General features: G+C 39.9%; 1 protein-coding gene across 3 annotated transcripts in view; it reads right to left on the bottom strand.

Moving 5' to 3' along the window:
- PGM5 (phosphoglucomutase 5) overlaps nucleotides 1-27,539 on the bottom strand; it is a 174,716-nt gene that overhangs the window by 117,810 nt on the left and 29,367 nt on the right. For all 3 annotated transcript variants that reach the window (XM_005881229.2, XM_005881228.2, XM_014529202.1), the window contains 3 exons: nucleotides 24,688-24,813; nucleotides 19,735-19,925; nucleotides 18,993-19,147 (listed from right to left, as the gene is read on the bottom strand). In XM_005881229.2, coding sequence (XP_005881291.1) covers nucleotides 18,993-19,147; nucleotides 19,735-19,925; nucleotides 24,688-24,813 — 472 coding nt within the window. The remainder of the gene's footprint in view (nucleotides 1-18,992; nucleotides 19,148-19,734; nucleotides 19,926-24,687; nucleotides 24,814-27,539) is intronic.

Raw genomic sequence — 27,539 nt, 5'->3', positions numbered from 1 at the left:
GCCAAACCCTGGCTTGAGAAATGAAACCCACACAGTAACAACAGGTTTCCTACCACAGCCATTGTGTTGATACTGGAGCAGATTAAAACAGATGTTTCCTGTCAAACTGTGACTCTCTCCCTCCAAAGAACACATCAGCATCCTCAATCTCTTCACCCCACACACGAGACCAGGGGTTCCATGCAACTGGATTTCTCCTAACCTCACTGCTCCAGTGGTTAGGTCAGTTATCCCCAAAAAACTTAACATGCTCTGACAAACTGTATTCTTCTCAGAAATGGAATGTGGCACAGTTTTATAAGAGGAAGAAACTATTAAGAAAATGGCCTCTGAAGCCAATTAAAGGAAATAAGAGTCTCTGGTGTGTGGCAGCTATGACCAGTTGACACTCTTGGCTTAAAAATACCTAACACCTTTGGGGCAGTACCCAGAGCATGAGCCCTGAGAATATCTAGAAATTCCTGTGGAAATGGGACTTATCAACAAAGGGTGATTTCATCAATTAAGGAAAACCCAGCCCCTTGTGGAAAAAAAAAATTTGGCAACTCTTCAACAATGCACCCTTTCCTATTTTAGGAAGTGGAGAGCACTGAGTCAACAGACTGTTGGAAATATTAGCATGTGCTATTTGTCAGAATCAGACTATAAATGCCTGTTAATTCTATGGCTCTCAACTAAGACACTGGGAAGCATAACATGTATAAGGTTCCCTTCCAATTGCCAGAAACATTCTGATTTAAAGAAAGTACTTTATTCAACAAACAATTCAGTAAAATTGAAGATTTAGATAAAAGATAAGGTATTCTATGTTATTAAGTAATAATAACAGCTAATATTCACTGAGTTCTTATTCTGTGCTGGTCACTTTACATGTATTATCCTATTAAAGTTGCATGATAACCTGATGAGGTTAAATACTCTAATTTTCATTTGGCAGATGAATAAACAGGCACAGAGAGGTTAAGTGACTTCCCTACTTTTAAACAGCAATGGTAGAGCTCTCTCTTGGACTCAGGTGTTTGTGAATTCTAAGCACATACTGTCATCACACTGTATCACATTTTTACTCACAATACTAGTAGATGGTGTGCTCCAGAATGTTTTCTCTTTTCCTAACCTGACTCATCCCTGCTTATCACACTGAGCAACTACTATGGTCAAAGCATTGTATTTATATTAAAAACAAAGATAAAAAATAAAATGTGGTTCCTGTTCTCAAGAAGCTCGTTCAGAACCTGAGAGAAGGAAGTTCCATTACAGCCACAAGTCCTGATCCTGATCCAAGTCAAGGTAAGTGGTTCTTCTCTGCATGCTCATGGCCTATTATGGCATTCCTCACATTGTATTGTAAGCGTTGCTCAGAATATCTGTCTCTCTCATTAAATCATAAATTTTTTGAGGGAGAGGGTGAATTGTATTCACTTATAACACTATCTAACCCAAAGAAGGCACTCAATAAATGTTTCTTGATGAGTAAGTGAGCAAACTGTCATCAGCAAGTGATGTCAAATGCATTTTCAGGGAAACACCCATAAATCTAGAATAGTGGGAAAATAGTTTAAATACATTAGCAGGTGCTGGCAGTTGCTCACCCAGTCATTCATGCTGATTTCCTCTTGAATAAAACCATGACTTTATTAATTATCCTCGGCAAAGGTGAATGTATTATAGATCAGGACAAATATGCCCTGGATGGTTTCCTTACCTTTGAGAAGACACATAAATAAAAGGCAGTCCATTTTCTTCCATTAGAGCATGTCAGTTGTGGAGCAAATAGCTAGAATTGCTGGACCTTCCCATGAGGAATGCTCACCAAGGACAAAGACCACACCCTGAGGATGACAGATTCTGGCTCCTTAATGACAATGCTGAGGCAATGGCATAGCTCCCCACCCCAATCGCACTGGAGCTAGCTCTTTCTAGATGTTTTAATATGTGAGAGACACCTTTCCCTTACTGTTTATATCCTTTGGAGTTCAGTTTTCTGTTACTTGCTACTAAAAAATCACCTTACTACCTTCCCAAATAGCTTGCTTCCCAATTTTTGTTGCCATGACTCCAAAGGTAAGGACTAGTGTTACATCCATGTGTTTCTCCTACTCTGGGCATCAGTTTACTTATATGTAAAATTGGTAAAATAATACTTTTCTGATTAGGTTGAGAGTTGATTTTAGATATAAAAAATCCTCTTGTTCCTCATTATCATTAATATCATCATCATCATAGTTTATGTCATCAACCTAAGTTCTTTAGTCTAAAGAAACAAACAAAAGATTTCAGCATGTCAAAAATTAAAAAGAAACCTATTTTATAGCTACATAGCCTACAATATTCTACACAAATGTTTAGAACATCATCTAACCTATGGCACAGACAGCCAGCTATCCTTCCATAATCATTCTCCTCTTCTTTCTTGATAGGAAAACCCCTAATTTTGAGTGGTGCACACAGCCATTCAAAATGACGACTCCATTTCCCAGCTTCTCTTGCAGCTAGGGGTAGCCATTATCAGCAGGTTCTGGCCAATGAATATAAGCAAAAATATCAATTTTCCAGTGAACATCTTTGAAAGGTAAATAGATAGTATATCTATTCCCTTCACCCTTCTTTATCCTTTGCTCCAGAAGCTGCCTAAAATGTAGACATGATGGTTGGAGTTCCTGCTATTTTGAAAAATGAAGACAAGGGCTACACCCAAGGGAGGCAGAGCAATGAGGAAGTGCCAGAAGCCAGTTCCAGCATGTCAGCAAGGCTGAATCATCTGGAAATGGCTGAGGGCATTTCCCCAAACCTGAAAAGGATGCATAAAATGATTGCTTGCTGCCAGACAGCTAAGGGCATTTCAATCTACATGTTATTGCCTCCTACTGGCCAAAACACCTGAACAGCCGTAGACATTTTCCCCAATCTGACAATGGATTCTGTATACTAAAACCTTACCCTTTGATGTGTATATCTACCTTGCCTTAGGACAAATTGTGTTAATAAAGAGCAAGGGGTCCTGAGACAAAGAGAACTTGGTTTCTTTAGCCAAGCTCTTCTGGCCCCCCAAATGCCTTTCAAAATTATGTTTAGTCTCTGGACTCTTATTTAATTTACACACAGCGCCTTCTCCAGATTCCTGAACCCTTCTAGATGCTGGATCAAGAACACCAGCAAGGAAGAAGGAATGTGGTCCCTGGAGCTCTGTATAAAAGAACCACTATACCAGCCCTGACTACTCCCCTTCTAGATAGGGAGATACAGGCTTTGAAAAGGAATGATGATAAGTGGTAAAGTCAGATGTACCAACACGATCACACACTCAAATCACAGCCTCAACCTGGCTCAATGTCAGGCCCACCCAGAGACACAAGCCAACCTCTGGTCTATAATCTACTCCAAAAGTTGGTCCACAAATCCAAACGGCCTTGTATAAGTCAGCTCTCATTCTCAAATTCCTCATGCTCCTGGCACCCACCTGTTTTGATAAGATTCTTATAAATAAACCCCATTTGCAAAGGAATACCCATCCTTCCATCTCCCAAGTCTCTCCTTAGTGCACCAGAGGAATTGGCTAATGCGTTTGCAGATAAAGGGACTCCAGAGGGGCTTATAAATTTTTTAAAGTGTTTATCAAAGCAGGAAACAATCATTACAACAATAAATTGGGATTGAGATGTTAATGTTAAGAAAGGAAGTAGCTAGTGTTACATTAGTAACAAAGAGTAACAAGGAAAGCCACTTTTCAGGAATCTCTCCTCTGTCTTTTCATTCCCACACACAGATATAGCACAGAGTACGTTTTACTTATTTTAGTTTTTGGGTGAACTACTAAACAGATTTTGAAATGGGCAATGCTGGGGTCCAGCCCCAGCAGGTCCAGGGGTCCCCAAAGGTGTGGACAGAGTCGGCGAACAATGAAGGACACGGAGGCAGCGTTCAGTTTATCAGCATAGCAAGGTTCTCCAGCCAGGTTCTGTTGCCAGGTTCTAGCCAGGTTCTCCAGCCAGGTTCTGTTGCCAGGTTCTAGCCAGGTTCTCCAGCCAGGTTCTGTTGCCAGGTTCTAGCCAGGTTCTCCAGCCAGGTTCTGTTGTCTCCAGCCAGGTTCGGTCGCCAGGTTCTAGTCAGGTTCCAGCCAGGTTCTATCCAGGTTCTCCTGCCAGGTTCTGTCCAGGATCTTTTGCCATGTTCTCTCTCTAGGTTCTGTGTTTTATTGTCTTGTTACATCTGTATTTATACCAGTTGATTTTAATCCTATCAATTTCTATTCCAAAGGTTAGGGCGTTTCTTATCTCCATTCCAGGGAGTACAGATTATGTAGCTTAAGCGTGATTGTTCGTAGTTAAAGTGATTAACTACCCGCCTGGCACTTAGTTAAGAGGTTTTATTCCCTCCCTAACTTCAGGGAAAAATCCCTACCTGGGGAAACAACCTTTCTCGGAGAGGTGACCTTGGTTAAAACACATAGCGCCAAGAAGGTGAGCAAACATATTAAGAACAGTATGCCATATACACCAGGTCCCTTGAAACATATGCTGTGCAGATGTTTCTTCCCTGCAGCGACTGTGTCAAGCAGCAAGGATGGACCGGCTTCTGGCAGGGCAAATGCTTAAATTATGCACACAAATCACATTACATATTTTAATGGGATGTGTATATAATGCAAAGTCAAATTTCTATCATCAGAATTAGTGGTAGGGAAAAAATCCTTGAGCTCTGTATGGGGGTTTTGGCCAGCATACAGACAGGCACAATGTGTTTTAAAAGAAAAAAAGAAAAACCCTCTATGTTTTCTCAGAAAGATAATTTTTCTAAAGAAATGGAGCTTCAAGGGCACAATATTGATACCAGAGAGGAGCATGCCTCATCTTCCCTCGTTGCTAGTGGGAGTGGGCTTCTTGGGGTATTGCTGGAATAAGCACTTCTGGAGGCCCCCATGGGAAGATGCGACATGGTAGAAAGCTTTATTTCTATGGAATCATACCCCGGGTTTCCAAAGTCCCATTTTCCCTAATCCAGTTATAGAAGAAGTGTAACTGGGGTTTCATCAGAGCTAAAATCAAAGCCAATGTCCAGAGTTTCCCTTCCATGCTAGAGCAGGGTCAAGTATACCTTCAGGCTAGTTGCAGTCTATTAGTCTATTGCGTGTGTGGGTCCGCATGGCCGTGAGCCACATGGGAGAATGCCAGGAAGCCAAGCATGAGCCATGAGCAGAGCATGCCAAGAGGAATCAAGAGAGTGAATTTCTTTGTTCAGAGGATTAAGTATCCCAAATTTTCACACGCTTGCAGTGGCCATGCCCATTCTGGCCAATGACCTCTGATCCCAGGTGTCATCCAGCTTTACTGGGCATGGGTCTATCTTCCCTTTGTTGGATCCCTGGGGAATGTGAAGCTGCCCAAATGACATACCTATGATGTCTGGACTTCCCTTTGCTCCTTTTTTATTAATAACTAGCTAATTACAATGGTATCAATATGTTTTCTAGGGAAGCACTTAATAAAGTTAATTTAAAAACCTTCTAATTTATAACAATTTTAAAGAATACTAATAAAAAGGCAAAAAAATCAAATGGCAATGGGTCTAATCCTGGGTCCCTAATCGAAAGATTCATTATACACATACAAAAGAGCTAAAGAAAATTAACAATCATTATTTACAACAGTGGTTCTCAACCTTCCTAATGCCACGACCCTTTAATACAGTTCCTCATGTTGTGGTGACCCCCAACCATAAAATTATTTTCGTTGCTACTTCATAACTGTAATTTTGCTACTGTTATGAATCATAATGTAAATATCTGATATGCAGGATGTATTTTCATTGTTACAAGTTGAACATAATTAAAGCATAGTGATTAATCACAAACACAATATGTAATTATATATGTGTTTTCCGATGGTCTTAGGCGACCCCTGTGAAAGGGTCATTCGACCCTCAAAGGGGTCGCGACCCATAGGTTGAGAACTGCTGATTTACAAAGTAATCTGAAAAACTACCAAATACAGATATTCTCCCAAAAGCTTTGTTGTACTGTGAAATGTGAGGAACCCACAGCAAAAAGCACCACCCACTTGCTATTATCTACATAGAGGATAAAGGATCTAAGTGTAGCCACTGGTTAAGGTTTAGTCTCAGTTCCTTAGTGTGAAAAAACTGGAGACCAGTCATTAGAATCCACTTTCTGCCCTTTGATTTGCTGATAATAGCTAACCTCATTGAGTTCTTGCTGTGGACTGGTGCTGTTCTTAGTACTGTCTATATATTACCTCATTTAATCCTCAACAAGAGGATTGCTGTTATAGTCCTCTAGCAGAAGAGCCAGGGGCAGGGAGGCTGAGGATTAGAGTAACATCTTCTAAGGCAGAGCAGAGTGCGAGTATCCAGGTCAAATGGTAGTATCATGTGAGCAGCTGGAGCAAGGTTCACCTGCAGCCAACTCTTCTTCAGTTATGGGAGCCAACACATTCCTTTTATTATTTAGGCCCATTTCAGCTGGTTTTCTCCCATTTGCAGCACAAAGATCCTGACTGATACAATATCTCTGTGAGTCCTGGATAGAGATCATACATTCTTAAATACAGGCACCAACTCACCAAAGAGTGAGTTACTAGAAAACAAACCACTGATGCAATCAGGGACTCTAAAGGACTGGGAATTTCAGATGACAAATTTAAACCTCAGGCTGAAACCTGATCAGAGATGAGACAAATGGATCCCTCGGTCTGATTCCACCCTCACCTTAGACAAGGCCTAACAAGATTTATTTTCATTTTTTTGTCCCTAAGCATGGGCATCTTATTTAAATCCAACTGCTAACACATTGTTTACTAAAGGAAATCATTGTACTTAATCGGTACCTTTCATGTTTCTGGTCATCACTGTACTCTGAGATTAAAAACTCTTAGAGTGAAGGAATCGTATCTGCTTAACCCAGTTTACAGAGAATGTCAGAGAAGAGCTGCTGAAACCTGATAAATGCTTTTTGCCCAGCTGCTGCTAGCCGCTGCTAGTGATCTTAACTACCTCAAGCAGATCCTGGGGCAAGGCTATAAAATGCACATCTTACCTTGAACTCCAAGTCAACATTTTCCTGGAAGTTTTATGTCAAAGCCAGCAAACCACTTACTTCTTCCAGAGCTTTGCTAAAGTAGTGATGTTCAAGGTCAAAATTACACAACACCTTGGGGTTAAAATTAATTATGCTTGTCTGATGTCATACACCACCTTTTAGGCAATGTAAGTTCTCCCCACCACCCCACCCCACACACACCAACCCACACTAGTGACTTTCACTCAAGGTACAATCAGAACATTTTCCTGCTCTCAACAATAAGGAACAGTAAAGAAATTATAAGGCTTGGAATCAGATCACTGTACCAGTTTTGACTGCTTCTTTCTTACTGTGTGACCTTGGGCAAGTTACTTAACCTCTCAATATCATAATTTCTCTATAAATAGAATGTCAATACAGTAATAGTACCCAATTCAAATACTTGAGGGTTTGTGTGAAAATCGAACAAGATATTAGAATAGAGTTCACTGTAAACAAAAATACATGTATCCTCTTACTCTTTTCTGAGCAGGCAAAACTTTGAGGCAGCTTCTTGATTCACCCTGTGCATCTTTCTTAGATACTATTCTTTCAGCCTGATGGGTGAAGTGAAACCAAGGATATTTAGCAATCATTTAAGCAGTGTTCCCACAGGCCTAGCTGAACACCACCCTGTAAGGCTGGGTTTTAAAACTCATTTAAAAATTTTCCTTTTGTTGTTAGAGTTACCAAATCTACTTTAAAATATGAAGCACAGACTCAAAGTGCATGCTCTTTTACTCCAGAAAGATCCTCAGGCCTAGGATGATTTATCATTATCCTCCTTCAATTAAAAGCATTGTTAAGTGCCAAGCTTACCTGGCAGCCTGGCCAAGCATTATGTTTCAGAGTTATGCTGGGCTATCGTATCTTCCTTGTATCTTTTATGCCACCAATAAGTTGGCTAATGACCTTGAAATCTTGGAGCCTCTGACTCTACACGTAAGTACTTTTCAAAGAGGACAAGACTGCAGGGAGTAACTTGATGCTCTGGGTCACCGCAGAGAGGAAGAAAGTGGGCAGCAGCTCCAAAGCCACCCAGCTCCACTGAACCTGGACCACGTTTACTGACGATCTAGTCAACGCAAGCCTCCAGGCTGGGAACTAGTTATTCAGGGAGGAGGAGGATTCCTGAACCCGGTCATAAAGGGAGGTGCTTTGTTTTGTGCTTAAATAGGTTTTGATTATTTTTATCACTTTTACCAAGGTATAATTTGTATAAAATAAAATTCATCAATTTATATGTCAAGACTATATATATATGTGTGTGTGTGTGTGTGTGTGTGTGTGTGTGTGTGTGTGTGTCTATATATATCTATAATAACAAAAGTGTAATATGCTAATTAGACCAGATTTCCTTCAGGACAACCTTCCGGATGAAGCTGGGGCTGCGAGGAAAGCCCAGGACTTGGGTGCCAGAGGGAAGCCAGTGCCGGCAGCTGGGGAAAGGAAGGCCTACTCCTGCACGTATTTCGTGCATCGGGCCTCTAGTCCTTTATAATAAAAGCATATGCAAATTGATCAAACGACTGAACGACCAGTCGGCAGGGGGTGACCAGTCAGCAGGGGGCAGGGTCAGGCCAACCAAGGCGCATGCCAGCGGGCAGAGGGAGGGAACAGGGATGAGGGGGGTGGTGACCAGCGGTGGCGGACGGGTGATGGGGGGGCTGGCACCGTCCCGATCAGCCCGTCCCATCGCCTCCCGCAGAGAGAGGCCAGGCGGCAACAGTGGGGTGATGGGGGCAGTGCCGTGCCCTGATCGGCTGGCCCAATCGCCTCCTACTGAGGGAAGCCAGACTGCAGCTTAAGCCACCAGTAGGATATCCCCTGAGGACTCCTGGACTGTGAGAGGGCACAGGCCAGGCTGAGGGACGCCCCCAGTGCACAAATTTTTGTGCACCAGGCCTCTAGTATCCTATATAATAAAAAGCTAATATGCAAATAGTCATCACGTCCTAACAGCTTAGACACTCAATACTGGGGAGAGAGGAATGGGGACCAGCCAGGCTGCAGCCCAGGAGAGGGATAAGCTGCCCACCCCACGGTTCCGGGCACCTGCGGCTGCAGCCCTGGCAAAGCCACCCGCCCACGGTCCCCTGCGGCTGTGACTGCATGATTAGGGTTCCAGATTTTTTTTAAAGTCATATGCATGGTCTGTGTTTTTTTAGCCCTTCATAGGCCAGAATATTTACTTTGCCTTCAACACTGCTTTACTCAAAGCCCATATTAACATACTTATTAACCTTTAAGAAAGTGTCACTGGCACCGTTGTCAGACAGTGATGAGAAGGCAACATCTGCTTATTTAATCTTCTTCCACACCTGATACCCTCAGGCTTGTCTATATGATGTGAAAATCCTTCAAAATCATGTGGCACATGTTTAAATTTTCACTGAGTAGATTAGAAACTGAGTTTGAAGAAACAGAATGACCTGGGTAAGCCCATCTTCAGTTCTCAACCTGAGATGAGGTTTAAAGTCTTTAATTCCAGTCACTTACAATGCTGGTTAGAGGCTAGCACAGCTGCCACATTACAGGTGAACCACATCATATCCTAGGTTTCACGGTACATACGTTTTATGGTGCAGGAAAAACAGACAAGACCTATGTTCAAGCTGTGTGTGCTGCTATGTGGCCTTGAGCATGTTACTTATTCTATCTCCATTTGTTTGCTTACCTGAGAGAGCACCTACATATTGACACAGTTAATGTGATGATTAAATAAGATAAACTTCATAGAAACTCTATAAAGAACCGTAAAGTGTAGTCATTACTGTGGAAGATATCCAGGATTACATTTGGGTAACCCTAAACAATTCTATTATGTCCATAATCGTTTCTCTTGTTTATATGATCTTCTCTCTATTCTTCAGAGATAGCTTTCCAACAGAGATGTAATGTGAGCCACAAATGTGAGCCCAACATGAAATTAAAAATTTTTAGTTGCCATATTAAATAAGGGAAAAGACATCAGTGAGATTAATTTTAATTACATATATATTTTAACCTAATATACCCAAAACATCATTTCATGGAATCATCAAGACTATTTTAATTGTTTTTTTTCATATGAAGTCTTCAAACTCTGGTGCATATTTTATACAGACAGCACCGCAGTTTGCAATGGCCACATTTCAAGTGCTCCAACCATCCTACCCAGAGCAGCTCTAAATCTTCCCTGATGTTTCTGTCTCACTGGTTTTCTCAGGATCAGGGACACCATGTCATGTACAGAAAAATCCAGCTACTATCTTTAATTTTCTTGAAAAACACTGAAGTTGGTTCCACGTCTCCGAATCCCCGGACACTTGGTTCCTCTATTTTAACAGAAGTAGGTGTTTTTACTTGTGCTGACAATAGCCATGAGAGAGGGGGTCAGAGGGGCGACACTGTAATCCTAGAAAACTGCCTCCTCAACAGGGCAGCTTCCTCAACAAAACAAGAAGTGGGGTTCAACTAATTCGAAAAGACATATACACCCCTATGTTGATTCCAGCATTATGTACAGTAGCCAAGATATGGAAGCAACCTAAGTGTCCATCAATAGACAAATGAATAAATATTTGTATACATATATACAATGGAATATTACTCAACTATAAAAAATAATGAAATCTTGTCATTTATGACAACATGGATGGACCTAGAGGTTACTGTGCTGAGCAAAGTAAGTAAGACAGAGAAAGACAAATACCATATGATTATACTTACATGTGGAATCTAAAAAAAATCTAAACAAACAAACAAAACAGAAACAAACTTGTAAATACAGAGAACAAAAACTGATGGTCACCAGAGGGAGGTGGGGGGTGGACATAAAAGATGAAAGGGATTAAGAAGTAAAATAGCCAGTTATAAAAATAGTCATGGGGATGTCAAGTTCAGCATAAGGACTGTCTATATACATAAAAGCCTAATATGCGGACCATTGGACCATTTGACCATTCGACCAGTCGCTATGACACGCACTGACCACCAGGAGGCAGACGCTCCAACTGGTTTGCTGCTGGTGGGCCTCTAGTATATATATAAAAGCCTAATGTGCTGATTGTCACTCGGACCATTTGACCATTCGACCAGTCGCTATGACACGCACTGACCACCAGGAGGCAGACGCTCCAACTGGTAAGTTAGCTTGCTGCTGGGGTCTGGCTGATCAGGACTGAGCGAAATGGGCTGGACACGCCCTGGAGCCCTCCCGCGTCCCTCCCCGGCTGGCCAACCTCCCGCGTCCCTCCCCAGCTTAGACTGTGCACAGGTGGGGTCCCTTGGCCTGACCTGTGCCCTCTCGCAACCTGGGACCCCTTGGGGGATGTCAGAGAGCCAGTTTCAGCCTGATTCCCGCAGGCCAGGCCAAGGGACCCCACCGGGCTTCTAATATATGTATATAGTTGTATAACTATGTTGTGTAGCTACTGCCATAATTAAGATATAGAACATTTTTATCAGCCCAAACCAAAGAGTTACCTCATGGCTCTTTGCAACAATAAATGTGTGATAATAAACAAGTAATCTTTTCTGTCAAAGAAGGGAGTTTAGGCAACTGTCATTTTGGTTCATGATTTTGACTTGCAGCTCCCCTGGGGGCCGCCATTTTGAAATGGCAAAGATCTACCCCTCCCTTTTTCCTTTAAATTAGCCAATCCCACAAGACTGTGAGCCTAAACTCTGACCAATTAAGAGTGAGGGACAGATGACGGGTGTCAGACATAAAAGACTGAGCAGACAGCTGCTCAGGGTGTATGCTGCCAGGCCCTGTGCGTGCGCACCTTCCTGCAGGAGTAAAGATCTCTGTCTTGCTGTCTGGCTCCCGAGTATCCTTGGTGTTCTGCCAGGACCCCTGGTTTTGGGGGCTCGCCTTATTTCTAATGAATGGGATTGGTTTTTAAATTGTATAAATATGTTAAGTCACAGGAACAAAAGAAGGTTATTTAACCAAATGGACCCTCTAAAAACTGAAACTGAGAATATGAATAAAGGTGGGCCATGAAGTCAATGTTCCCATTGGAGAGCAACTGCATGTCACTTAGTTCTGTGCTTTAGACTGCATGTTGAAATCCCTGCTTAAAAGGTTTTTCATCCCCACTCCCCCAGGGTGGTGTTAAGGGCTTCGGCTTCTGTCAGCACTAGCTGGTTCCCCCCATGGCCACAGTGCCTTGGCACAGGCCCAGGAGGCTGCGTCAGTGGGAGGGCTGAGAATAGGGTGCTGGACACCCTGACAACAACCATGCCTTCCTAGAGACATTACAGTGGCAGAGAGAGTCCTTGCCAACATAGCAGGCAAGAGAGAATGAGTCCTAGGAGAATTAACAGCTTTCTGCTTTATGAGTCCTGAAGTATAGCATAAGTTTTTTAAATTTTGCCCATACTTCTGTGAACCAGGTTATTAAATTACTATTATTGAATTATTTTTAGTAAACCCCTTTTGATGGTGCCATCTCTTTTCTGCCTTGACCTTGACTAAATTGGCTACAGAGAATTTCAGGGCAGTAACTCCTATGATAAATGTTTTTGTTTTTTCCCCTTTGAAAAAATTTTTAATACAGGATACACTTGAACATATTTATCTGCTATGGCAAAATAATTCACATCTTCCTGTAGCAAAAGCAATGTATGGAGAGGCTAATTAAATATTAGCTTATCTTTCTCCCACTACCTTAGTCTGGCATGACTGATCTTAGAGACAAAACAGCACAGATCTAAAGGATGCAGTAAGGACGGAGGTCATCACAGACCAGTCAATACTTACATGCTTGCAGGATTAACACTGTCTGGATTCCAAAGACCAGCTAAATATGTTCAAGATAAAGCTACAGTACATATTTCAGACTGAGGGTTTGTAACAAATAGCTATAGACTACACTCTGAAAAATAAGTATTTTCACATGTGTTACGGGCCATTTCTGAACTCAGCAACATAGCCAGGCCCAGCTGCATCATTCTGATACTTGGTTCCTACCCATAACCTCCGCAGAGAATCCTTCCCTGGCTACTCCATTTAAGCAGGATGTTCCACACCACCAGTTATTACTGCATCAAGTTCATTTCCCATGAGCATGTGTTACAATTTACAATTACAAAAATATCTATATATATATTTTCTTTACTTGTTACTGTTTGTCTTCTCCATGACTCTAAGTTCCACCAGATCAAGAGACTATGTCTAGGACACAAAAATCCCTTCATAAATAATTCTTGTGTGAGTAAGTGGTGAACAACAGGGGTAGCACAAAAAGCAAAGACAAGGTAGAAGAGCATTAATTCCCTTCACCACCATATATATTTGTATTGCCTCCCTTATAGTCAAAACAACATTTTAGATCTGGCTCCCTTGCAGTATATCCAAGGATGCTAGCTTCTTTGAGGCTGTAAATATCTCTAATGAGGGCTCTAGTCTGCATGTGTTTGCCTTGTTTTACACAGCATTTGGCAGAGCCCCAAGCACAGATGGGCGCTTCATAAATATTATTGTAAGATAACACACAGGATTATTTAATACCTTCCCATGGGGTGGAGATAGGCCTCAGGCCACAAATGTATTCTGAATGTGCTTTACTTCTCAAATCACTTGAACCAAAATGATTTCAGCAACATAGACTCATCTGCAACCACAAATCAGACATATTCAGAATGACAAAGCCCCAAAAGAATGTCATTTTCAAGGCTGAAACTGTATTATCCTGTGTGAATGGAATCCTTGTTTTAGTGACACAGGATAGAAATGAAAGACACTGTAAAGGTAGAAGTGAAAGACACTGAAAGTCTTTCCTCAGGGAACAATGATTATCTGTTAACAATAAAAGTTTGTCTGAATAATTCATCAGTTTCAAGGGTGTGGGCCCCCCTTATTCTGGAATTCCAGGAGGTTAGGCAAATGCACCATTTAATGTTTCCCAACTACTCAGTTGTCATTCTTCCAGTGCCTCGCAATTCTGGCACATTCCTGATTTTATTAATGTTTTAAAAATAACCTACATAGGAAACCACTGTTAAAATTTTGAAGCTGCATTTATTTTACACAGGAAGAAAGAAGCTTAGAAAGTGTCCATCATGAGCATCCACCTGGGAGCTACACAACAGATCAAATACCCAAAACAAATCACCACATCAGAGCCCCACAGAATTCTGAATCTCAACCAGCAAGCATGAATAATCCTTTTAAATGGTCACTTACATATCAGAACAAGTCCTTTGTGAAATCTTGAAGCAAGGCCTCTGGTTTCTGACTGGAACAGATTTATTGGGAAGGGGGATAAAGTGAAATCAAGAACTACTGGGAAATTTCCACAAGAAAAGAGGACAAATGGTTTTTGTTGTCAGAATGAAACCAGCCTCTCCTGGGGCCAGGGTTTGAAAAGTTGCTGGCTACCCCACAGGAAAGTTGGGTAGTATTCTCAATTGGTTTTTCAGGGATCATCCTAATCAAGTTGTAGTTACTGGGCAGATGCAATAGCAAATTAAATCAGAAGACCTGCCCTAACCGGTTTGGCTCAGTGGATAGAGCGTCGGCCTGCAGACTGAAGGGTCCCAGTTCGATTCCGGGTCAAGGGCATGTACCTTGGTTGCGGGCACATCCTCAGTAGGGGGTGTGCACGAGGCAGCTGATCATCTCATCGATGTTTCTAACTCTCTATCCCTCAACCGGTTTGGCTCAGTGGATAGAGCGTCGGCCTGCAGACTGAAGGGTCCCAGGTTCGATTCCGGTCAAGGGCATGTACCTTGGTTGCGGGCACATCCTCAGTAGGGGGTGTGCACGAGGCAGCTGATCATCTCATCGATGTTTCTAACTCTCTATCCCTCTCCCTTCCTCTCTGTATAAAAAAAAATCAATAAAATATATATTTTTTAATCAGAAGACCTAGTTACAAATCCTGGGTCCTTTCTTATTAGCTGTGCAACCTTATGCAAGTCACTTAATCTCTCTGATACTTGATTCGACATCTTTAACATGTTGAGAGTAATGCCTAGCCAATTACCACACTATTATTGCAAAGATCAAGTGAGATCAAATGTATCAAAGACGTTCTAGATTATAAGATTCTGTATAAGTGGAAGGTTATTATTAACTACACTCAAAATGATGTTAAATTAACTTACATAACACTCAGGATGTATATAATTCTGGGTTCTTAGTTTCTAAAGATGGTTCTACTTTTGCCTGTTCTCTACAGTTTTACTGAATCTTTTTTTTTTTTTTAAAGAAAGGGCATAAGCAAAGGCAAACAGAAAAAAAAAAACACAACGCAAAACAACAACAACATAGAATCATATACCCTTCTCTTTGGTGCTGCTAGGCAAGAATTTTAAACTGAGGTGGATCGTCATGGACTTGATATCACTATCACCTGAGGAAAAGAAATAAAGTAGGGGACATCCAAAAGGTGTGTGATTATTTTCCCATCTTTTGGAAGAATACAAGATCAGTTTACAAAAATTTGTTGTATATCTAATTACTAGCAGCAAAACACTGGACAATTAAATCCATTAAACTATTCCACTTACAATAACATTAAAATATATAAAAATACTCAGGAATAAATTTAAAGAAAAATTAGGTAAGACCTCTACACTAAACTACAACACATATGTATGAAAAAGTAAACTCTAATGTATGTACGAGAAATTAATTAAAACTAAATAAATTAAAAGACATACCACATTCCTGGACTGGAAATCTCAGTATTATTAAAATGCAATTTTCCCCAAATTGCTCCATAGATTTAACACAATCCCAATCAAAATCTCAAACAGGCTTTTGTAAAAATTGACAAGTTGATACTAAAATGTATACAGAAATGCAAAGGACCTAGGGCACACACTTTTTTTTTATTGGACAAAGAAGAAAAAGTGTTGGAGGAGTCACTTGATTGCAGTATTTACTTTAAAACTTCAGTAATAAAAAAATAAATAAAACTTCAGTAATCAAGACAATGTAATATTGGCTTAAGGATAGACAAATAAATCAATGGAACAGAATAGAGAATCCTCTAATAAACCCACATATATATATCAACTGATTTTTAACAAAGGTACCAAAGAAAAAGGAAATGCCTTTCAATAAATAAGATTATAACAAATGGATATGGGGGAAAAGTAAACTTTTTTTCTCCTTACACCACACACAAAAATTGATTCAAAATCATCAAGACTTAAAAATATCAAAATTAAAACTGCAATGATTCTAGAAGAAAACAAAGGAAATAATCTTTCTGACCTTGGGGTAAGCAAAGATTTCTTATAGAGGACAAAAAATTATATACTAACCAAACAAGAAAAACATAATAAATTAAAGTTCATTAAAATTTAAAAGTTAAACACATCAAAAGATATCATTAAGAATATGAAAAGGCAAGCACCAGGCATGGAGAAAATATTTGTAATACGTATATCTCACAAAAGCCTTATTATCCATAATATATAAAGAATTTCTATAAGTCAGTAACAAAAAGACAAACAACCCAATTTTTTAATTGAGCAAATACATTAAGTTATAAAAATGAACAATAAGCATATGAAAATAAGCACAACATCACTAAAGATTAAGATGATACAAATCTAAACCCAAATGAATGCATCTTATACTCACTAGGATGGTTAAAATAAAAAAGACAACACCAAATGACAATAATGATATAAAGCATCTAGAACTCTCATAGATTGCAATTAAGAGTGTGAAAATGGAAAATTGTTTGGCAGTTTCTTGAAAAATTAAACATATGTCAACCTATAATCAGTATTCTAATCCTAGATATTTATCCAGGAAAAACGAAGATGTGTCCACAAAAAGACTTGTATAAAAATGCTCATCACAGCATGATTCACAATAGCTAGTGACTGAAAACAACCCAAATGTCCAGCAACAGGAGACTGGAAAAATACATTGTGATCTATTCATCCCTTGGTATACTACACAGCAACAAAAAGGAATGAACTACTAACCCATGCAATGACTTTGGAAAATACATTTTCCAAAACTCACTGAATAGTACTCTTAAGATGACTCATTTCACTGTATGTAAATTTTACCTCATGAATAAATGAATAACACCATAAGGAAATAACCACACCAATCCAGAAGGTGGGATTCTGCAGGACAACTGGTCAGGTCTTCTCAAAAATCACTGTCATTAAGTACAAGAGAAAAGGATTGTGCTAAATTATAAAAGACTTAAGGGACATAGCAACCAGATGCAATGTATGGTCTTGTATGATCTTGCTTTGAGCAACAAATCCATTAAAGACATTTTGGGGACACCTGGGGGAAATGTGAATATAATCTTGGTTTTAGATGACATAAAATATATTAATACAAAGCTGAAGATTGTTGATGGAAAAGGAAAAACAAGTTATCAGGCATTTCAAATCACTTTTTGGTATTACCAAAAAGCAATTATATGATGTATTACACATATTATATATTATGCATTTATATATGATTATAATTACTTATGTATATTATATATGTATAGAAGGAGATCCTATAGCAAATACACGTTTTCTATTAATATAGGTAACTCAGGGAGAGGGATATGATGTTTACATTTACTTATTTGTTGTATCTTCTAACTTTCCAACAAGTACTGCTTCCATAATAATATATACTGCTTGAAAATATTAGACTCTGAAATTCCTTGTTTTACAAGACAAGGTAAAAAAAAAAAAAAGATGGTAGGGATGGTTAGGGCTAGGAGAAAACAACCTAACACTTGGATATACTAAGTGACTATCTGTTGGGTACATCTCATTTCTTCTCACAACAAACCTATAATTGATCATCCCTACTTTTACAAACCTAATAAGAATACAAGCCAGAAGGAAAATCATTTGGGCAAATATAAAAAAGACCCCAAGTAAAATTCCCTTTATTAACCTTCGGTCGAGAATATGTTTGTATATTTTCAGAAAACAACTCCAAGACCATGTGGATTCCTGCAACAGAGAGGAATTATCAGGAATGCTCCAGCCATGAAGACAAGAGGAAAAACAATCCAGAGATGAAGGACGCTGACGTCACTTTGCCATGCTAGCAGTCAGCAGCTGTGCGTCGCTGCAGGTTGCCCAGGATCAAACCAGAGAGGGTCGGACCTGCATTGCCACCATTTGTCCACCATCCAGAACTGAAATATCATTGCTGACACCTACACATAAGGAACTGTCGGACATTGAAACTTGGACTCAGAACTCTTGGACATTGAAATTGGGACTTAAAACACTTTTTGTTCTTGAAATGTTATGCTCAAGTTTTAAAATGTTTTAGGTTAAAAAAAAATAGAAGCAGGGGCATAGAAAGGGAATGGACTGATAATTCTTGGGGGGAAGGAGGTGTGGGGGGTGTGGGAAGAGACTGGACAAAAATCTTACACCTATGGATGAGGACAGTGGTAGGGGGTAAGGGCATGGGGTGGGGTGGGAACCTGGTGGAGGGGAGATATGGTGGAAAAAAGAGGAACATCTGTAATAATCTGAACAATAAAAGATTTATTAATTTTAAAAAAAAAAAAAGAATACAAGCCAGAAGGTTAACATATTATCTGACCTGAAAACCCATGTTCTTTTCACACCTCACTTACATATTGTTTTATTACTAAATAATTAATTACTAATTGTTTTATTTATGAAGTATTTATTATGTACCAGGCACTCTGTTAAATGTTTTACATGAAACACCTCTCTCCTACCTCATAACAATCTATGTAAGGATGATACTATTATTATTCTCATATCCCCACAACTAAGAAGTGACAGGACCAAGAATCAAATTCAGCCCACCTGGTTCTACATTTTCCTACCCAGGAACTTGTCTCTAAGTTCCACAAGTTCCCAACAGAGTATGGAAGAATGAGTCATCGCTAGCGGGAAAGCAAACATTGATATCAGGGCCTACCATGAAGTTTTTCACAATGATATCCTTGCTTACCTGTCCAGGGCCGTGCTGGTGGGCATACTCCGCCCAAACCCTCGGACCCCCATCTGACGGAAATATGGAATGCAAGAGAGGTTGGCAGCAATGATGGCCAGGGAGTCAGAAGGGCTCACAAAGAAGCCATTTTGGCCTAGGATCATATAACGATCCTGTGGGAAAGAATGTATGAAAATGATCAGACAGAGGCAACTGCTACTAGCAGCCCATTCCCATCATCACCACTTTACTGCCATCATATATTTAAAACAACTTGAATGAGGCCAAAGAGGGCATGGGAAACCTTCTTTTAAATCCCTGAATATTGTAGGCCCCAAGATCTTGACGCAACTAAGAATGTGTCACACCTGTTGAAATGTGGATGGCTACCTCAGGTTTCAGTAGCCTTCATATCCTAATTCACATAGTCCCCCAAACATAATGGAAAACAGGGGTGACAGCTAAACCAGCTGGTTCCTTAACATGGTGCTTTCAACAAAACCAGCCATAAATAAAGATTTATTGCATGAATATTTTTTTAAAAGAAATAACCTTTTCATAACATAATGTTTACCAGGAACTAAGAACAGTAATGGCTAAGTTGCAATACTTATTAAACAGAAGAGCAGACACAGTGCTAGTTAGAGTTCATATGCCCCATACATGTCGGCCCCAGATGGGTTCATTAATTCTCTGGTTTCCAATGCATGGTTCATTAACGTGGCAAAAGGGTCAGCAGGCAAAAAACATTTCTACTTACCCCATCAGCATCAAATGCAGCTCCAAATCCATATTCCCCTCCTTTCATAGCTTCCAGAAGGGTCGTTGCATATGTCAGGTTTGGATCAGGATGCTGCCCGCCAAAATCTTCCAGGGGAACACAGTTTATTGCAGAATTGGCTGGGGCTCCTAGCTCATCACACAGGACTTTTCTCACATAGGGTCCCATAACTAAAAAAAGATACACAGCAATGTAAAATCTTTGCAGAACCTCCACCATCACCACCACCACCACCAAGAGTGTTTTATTAGAACAAGGATGACTATTTAGTAACAACAAATATATATAAGTTCTACCAGCTTTCTCAAGACACAACAAGAATAATATTTACATCAATTACTATTCACTGAGCATCTACTACGTGCCAGTTAGATTGTTAGGCACAGAGAAGATCTATTCAATAATCCAGTTACATGAAACTTTTCTCCAAAACTTTTCCAAACTTTTGTCAGAAAGAAATCAACTATTTAATAATAATTCACTGTCTTTTGCTTTTTATGTATTAAAAGCTTTAGCTAAATATATGCAAAAGCACTAAAAGGCTCTAGTGATGTTCTTTATCTCTGCAATTGTTGTAACTCTGCCAAGTGTATAATTAAACACTGTAGACCACTGAAGCATATAAAACTAAGCACATTTTATAAAATAAATGCTGATGAATAGAGTTTTCCAGTTAAACACATATTTATGGATTGCCTAACATAAAATTCCCATAGAAATGGAGGGGATCACATTCAAGGGACTCAAAGCACATGGTTCCTGCATTGCTGGGTTCTTAATCTAGTAGTGGGATGAGTCAAATCTACAGGTGAGCAACTACAATGGTAAGACAAGCACAATTCATGTGTATTTATAAAATCATCAGATCGAATGGCTTAAGAAAAACAATGACCACAGGTAAGGCTTCCAGAAGGAGGCAGCATTTCTGCATGGACTTGAATGAAGAAGATAAATTTGATAGGGGTGAAGAAGGAGATGCCATCCAAATGAAAAGAACATTATCAGTAAGGAAATATAGCCTAAGACAGAATACACAGCATGTTTGGAGACCAGCAGGTAATTCTGTTAGCTGAAATTTATGAAAAGGATTGCTTTCCATTTATTCTTCATTAATATAATACAAATCTCAAATAGTGAGGCAGCTCTTGATTTTTCTTGCCCAGCACTCATTTCCCCTTCCTCTAGTAGCAACATTTTGGGTTTCCTTGGAAAAGCTTACCCCTTTCCCATCTCAGTTCATGTGATCTGGGTATGGCTAAGTCCCACTTCTCCAAAAGTTGGGGAGGTGACTAAGATCTGCCCAATCAGTGTCCTTCATTCCTCTGCCAGAATGATGATTCAGAGATGGGCATATAGCTAGGCAGTGAGGCTCAAACCCAGAAATATTACTCAAACTATTTAGAAAGAGAAGCTTTCTTTCCTCTGGCCAGATAACGCTAAGGAAAGAACCTGAAAGATCCTTTCCTGTGGATATGACCAGCCTAATTGGAAAGAATAAAACAGCCCAGACAGAAGGCCTTAAAGTCCACGGAGGATAAGCTCCACACATGGGCTCAGAGAGCCCAACACATTTTTAGTGTCTCACTCCTAAACATGTCAGAGAGCCAAGGATCACCAAACTTTTGAGGAATGCATTTAACATGAGACTAAAACAGAGTAAAGAGCAATCTGAAGGAAACAGAAACTATACAGAGAAGAAAACTTCTAAAATATGTCAGTAATCTATACTAATAAAAGGGTGATATGCTAATTAGGGAGGACGTCCATCCAGACAAAGCCACAGCGGCTGCGAGGCCTGAGGCTCAGGCGGCTGTGGGTTCAGGCAGCCATGAGCCCCAGTGGCTGCAAGGCCTAGGGCTCAGAAAGCCATGAGTCCCAGCGGCTGCGAGGCCTGGGGCTTAGGCCTTGCAGCCATCATGGCTGGCAGTGGCAGTAGCAGCAGGGTGATGGAGGTGGCGCCTTCCCCTGATCAGCCTGGTGGCCTCCCACAGAGGGAGGCCAGATTGCGGCTTAGAACTGACTTAAGCCGTCAGTAGGACATCCCCTGAGGGCTCCCAGACTGTGAGAGGGGGCAGGCCAGGCTGCCCCCGCCTCCAATGCACGAATTTTCATGCACCAGGCCTCTAGTATCCTAATAGAGATCAACAAGTTTTGTTAGAATGGCTAACACTGAAAAGACTAACAATACTAAGCATTGATGAGGACACAGAGAAAATGGAGCCCTCATATATTCCCGGTAATATAAATGATACAGCCACTTTAGGGAACAGTTGGGCAGTTTCTAGGTATTTATCCAAGACAAATGAAATCATATCTCCCTACAAAGACTTGTTCATAAATGTCTGTAGCAGCTTTGTTTATAATGGCCAAAACCTAGAAATAACCCTAATTACATGAACTGGTGATAGATAAATAGTACTACCCTACAACGCACTACTACTCAGTCAAAATAAGGAATAACTGCTAATACACACAACACCATGAATGCATCTCTGAAACATTATGCTGACTGAAAGAAGCCTGAAGAAAAAGGTGACATATTACATGGGGCTTTCTGAAAAAGGCAAAATTATGTAGGCAGAGAGCAGATGAGTGATTGCCAGGGGCTAAGTGTTAGAGGCTGGGTTTGATTTCAAAGGGCCACAGAGGTATTTTTTGAAGGGAAATATTCTATATTTTGATTGTCATATTGGTTACATAATTATTTATATTTGTCAAACTTCATCTAACTGTATACCTACAAGGTGTAAATTTTGCTGCATATATATAAATTATACCTCAGCAAATCTGACTTATTTTAAAAAATATGGCATTCATGAAACATGAATAAGAAGCTATTTTAAAAAGAAATTATTTGGAAAACAAAAACAACTGGGAGAGATTAAAAATGTGCTAGTGGGATTGAAAAACTTAATGGAAGAAATTGGAGATAAAGTTGATTAAATTTCCCAGAAAGTATCACAAAATAAAGAGAAGATAAATGGATGGTGGTGATGGGGGGGGGGGGGAAAAAAAATCTTTCATTATAAAAGAGAATAATTGAGATCTTTAGTTTTCCAGTTAATTTGAGGATGGGAAAAATAGTTTTGTGGAGGACACTAGTGTGTGTGTGTGTGTGTGTGTGTGTGTTTTAACATAAGAGTTGCTCATTTAACTGATTTTTTTGCTTTCAGTAGCTAGATCAAGAATTAAATAAAAACCTTTTTATGTTTTTCCATGCAAGTGGTTGTTTATTTAAGTCTCTGTTATAGTAGGTTGTTCAAATCAAGATATTTGCCCTGCCTTGGAGAACTGAAAATCAGACTGTTCTTTTAATATGAAAAACAATAAGACTGTGGAATAAAGTGTCTAAAATGAATTACTTTTGATAATTGAAAAATGATAATTTATTATGAACTAAGCACTTTATACATTTTTCATCTATTACTCTTCAGAACAATCTTATAAGCAGATTCTATTATTAATTTCAATGTGTTGATGATGAAAAGGAGGTGGAGTAAGTTTAAGAAACTTTGCATGGTAACGGATGGAGTTAGAATTTGATATTCACTCCTTGCTACTCAAAGTGTGGTCCCTGGACCAGCAACGTTGGCATCACCTGGGAGCTTGTTAAATATGAAAATCTTGGGCCCCATTGCAGGCCCACTGAATGAGAATCTGACCTGCAATTTATCAAGATCTACAGGTTATTTCTCTGTTCATTGAAATTTGAGAAGTATTGCTATAGTCTTTATTCTTTTTTACTGCTTATAATATTCATAATGTAACTCCCTTTTAATTTATTATATTCCATGTAAACATCATCACATTGTTCATCTGAAACATTAGTAAACTTGCTTGTGGTTATTAAAAAGGTTGGTAATGACTGTTCTGTAAAACTGAGAATGAGGGCAGAAACTTGTAGAGGAGAGGAGAGGAGAGGAGAGGAAGGAAAGAGAGGAAAGGAAGGAAGGGAGGAAGGAAATCATCCAAAAAGTAATTCAAAATAATTTCCCAGAATAAAAGGGCATAATTTTTCAGATTAACAGGATCCACCTCATACTGCCTGACTCTTTCAGTGGCTGAGCCTTATGGGCAATGGGCAGGGCTTAGGGTGCCCTGTGCCTTCTGCTGAGTGGGCCCAGGCATGGTACTGGTGGCAGCCAGCCACGGTTAGCAGTGTGGCTTCTCCCACGCACTTCCAGGCCTAGCACACGTAGCTAGCTACCAACCTTGAATCGCTTTGTAGCTCCTACCAGGTAGCACCAGGTCAGTTACAGGCAGCAGCTGATTTTGGCCTGTACTGGAGCAGTTCCCAAGAGGCCCCAGAACCAACACACCTCGTGGCTGGCTTCAGACCACAACAAGCACTATCCAATTAGCTCCACAAGCAGCACCCCCAAACGGTGGTCTCGGCAGGCACCAGAGCCCACTGGGGCAAATCCCACTCTACAGGGTCAGCCTGAGCACAGCAGCTCATACATACCCTGTGGTCATGGCCAGTCTTCACAGCCAGTCAGCCTGAGGGTTAACCCCACCCACTGATGTGCCAATAGCAATCAAGGCTCATCTACAACAAGAGGGCACACACAATCCACACAAGGGACACTCATGGAACACCGGGCTCAATGATCAGGGAGACTGTGTGCCACTGGTCCCCACAGGTCACCTAGTACATAAGGCACCCTGCCAAAACCAGTTAGAGCAGATCTACCTTATTAGGAGCAAACACAGTGTGACAGCAGACTTATTTGTTCAAGCTTTGTTTTCATTTGCATCAAACAAAAAGAATTAGAGCCCTGAAGTTTACCAGAGCATTCCAAATAACTGAAAATACATACGTTGTATGAATACCTACAAATCCACCATTCCTCATAATACCAGAAACCCCACATGGGTCAAGGTCTCCTTAACATTTCTTGCCCACCAAATGGTAAAAGCCCCCAAGCTTACCTCCATGCATAGCATCAACTCGGATCTTCAGTTGGCCAGGCCCAGCTAGCAAACTTTTGATGGCATTAAAGTCAAAGATGGTCCGAAGGAGATTGAGATAGATATCCACTGGGTCCACTATCTCCACTAAGGATAAAAAAGCAAAGGAAAACTGTGACCATGAAGAAGACTTGGAAGTATAAAAATGAATTACTACCCTAATATATGGATCTCTAATCATAATCCCATCATAACCCCACACATTATGTGGGAAGCCAAGTGTCCATTTACAGACAAAATCACAAATTAAGACACATTAAGATGCTACAAACTTTTCAGGTTACATGGATATAAATAGTATTAAGATTTAAATTCTCCTTTGCAAGTAAAAAATCAACCACAAGAATAAAGTAGTTAAAACTGTGTCCTGTTTCTGCCACCTCCCCCAAAAAACTGCACCCACATCAGTGCTGAAAGGCATCTTGGCATACTCAGTGGGCTCTCCTATGGGGTTGGCCAAAGAATGACTCAGCTGGCATGAAACAAATCAAGGAGTGACCTCAGCAGTGACTCCTATTTTCCAAATGCCATTGTGCCAAACAGACTCAGGTTCGAAATTAAGGATGAGGGATATATTCCTGAGTTTGTGTGAAGTCTCTTGTGTGCCCAATCTAGTACCAATTCAAGGGTGAATGCCAGATATTAGAAATCCTCATCAAACACAAATGTACTCCAGTGTCCAACACCACCCAATGACCAGGAATCCAAAACAAGGCTTTTCCATTTATGTGACAAATAAATAAAACCAGAATACATTACATTTTTCAAACTTAGTGATCATTACATAATAATACTCAGAAAGTACTTATCCTAGAAAAGTTCCTACTTGACTTTTAGACACTAAGATTTTGTTCATGAGCCTAACTCTTTAAATTCGTAAATTCTGAAACTTACATGTGTTGCTTTTCAAAGTTTTCAAACACATGCTTCTTTGGAATCCTGAAATACCTAAACATGCACTAAGAATATTAGCAATCCACCTTTAATAATTTTCAGTAAACCCACATGCCATATTTAATGGAAGAGATTTTAATATGTAACATGAAACTCTCTTCCTCTGGTCAAATATGCAAAATTATTTTTCCTTGCACTTAGATCAATGTACTATGTAGGTCCATTCAAATATAATGTCATTACTTTTAAAGAACACAGTTTTTAATCACATTTTGACAGGGAGAAGATACTAATCCTTAAAATAAATTAATTAAAAATTAATCTATATGAACTTAACACCTAAAAATGGTTAAAATGATAAACTTTATTATATAGGATATATATATATATATATCCTATATAATAAAGAGCTAATATGCTAATTAGACCGAACAACAGAATGACCATCTGGACGACCTTCCGGACGAAGCCAAGGCTGTGAGGGGCTGCAAGGGCCGGCCAGGGCTGCGAGGGCCGAGCCCCTTGCACAAATTTTGTGCATCAGGCCTCTAGTATAACCACAACAAAATATTAATCTATAAAATAAAAAGTCATGTCTTGAATATAGTAAACATTTTACTCATTCTAAAATATAGAATAATGTTTTTGGCAATTTCAATCTGGTACTTTAATTCTAGAACCACTTGCCTAAATACATTTGTATTTAGAGCAGATAACACATAGTACCAAACAGAAATGTAAAAAACAACAAATAGATTTCAGTGAAATTTAGAAGTTCACTCCACAAAGTTCATGCTTTGTGTTTCATGAGTGTCCCTTATATGTGGGTTGTGTGTGCCCTCCTGTTGTAGTTGATCCTTTAAGGTGAAATGCCAAGGATTTATTTGTTTCCAATTAACCTAAGCCCTGCTCAACATTTAAAACAGCAAGAACTTACCACAATTATCCCAAACAATTATGTGCACATGCTTTTGGGGAGCCAGGGAATCTCTCTACCACTTCCTGGTATCCATAGCATTTTTTAAAAAAAACTCATCAAATTAGCAATGTGGCTGCAGCAATGGACATGAATCTGAGTTCGTCAAAGACCTGGTCTCTTGAACAACTAAATAATATTGTGAAGATATAATCAATCAATCAATCAATCAATAAAACTTTTTCTTGATGGAAATGCCTGATTTTTCTCAGTCATCTTATTGCCCAGTTCTTCCAAACCTAGTTGGGGGGATGTACATGTGCATGCACACGTGTGTGCACCCCTACACACACACACACACACACACACACACACACACACTGATTTGACATGCTCCCAACTAGATTAATAAAAGCAGGCTTCCGTTGCTTCCAGTAAGTATCACATGGCTTTGCATTGATTTCTGATAACAATTAACTCAAAATCTTTCAAGAAAAATGTAATAGAGTTGGCCCAAAAATGTGACCCTTGAACAGTTCATTTCAAGCTCTTCTGACCCTACAATACCATGTTGCTATGAACCAGGTATTTCATCTTTTTAGCTAAGTCAAATTACTTGTAAAACATGGGTACCATCTTAACTGTATTTAAGCTTACAGGGATACCAAATGAATAAAAAAAAGAAATATTAGCTTTATTGCTACTTGTATGCCTTCTAGGAAAAAAGAAAAATATCAAGATAAAAATAAGAGGGGGGAAATGATATGCACATAAATGGCAGTAATTCTGTTATATAGTGCAATCCTATCTAATAATAGACAAACATGGTAATTAACCATATCTCCGCTACGCTTTCCATCGGCTACTCAGCAGGATATGCAAATTAACTGCCAACAAAGATGGCGGCCGGCAGCCACGCAGCTGAAGTGAGCAGGAGGTTTGCTTGCTCCAGTGATGGAGGAAGCCAAGGTTCCCCGCCTGCCGCGGCCCAGCTCTGAGCTCC

The sequence above is a fragment of the Myotis brandtii genome, unplaced genomic scaffold, assembly GCF_000412655.1.
Source record: "Myotis brandtii unplaced genomic scaffold, ASM41265v1 scaffold672, whole genome shotgun sequence".
NCBI classification, from domain to species: domain Eukaryota; kingdom Metazoa; phylum Chordata; class Mammalia; order Chiroptera; family Vespertilionidae; genus Myotis; species Myotis brandtii.
This window is presented reverse-complemented; position numbering and strand designations above follow the sequence as displayed.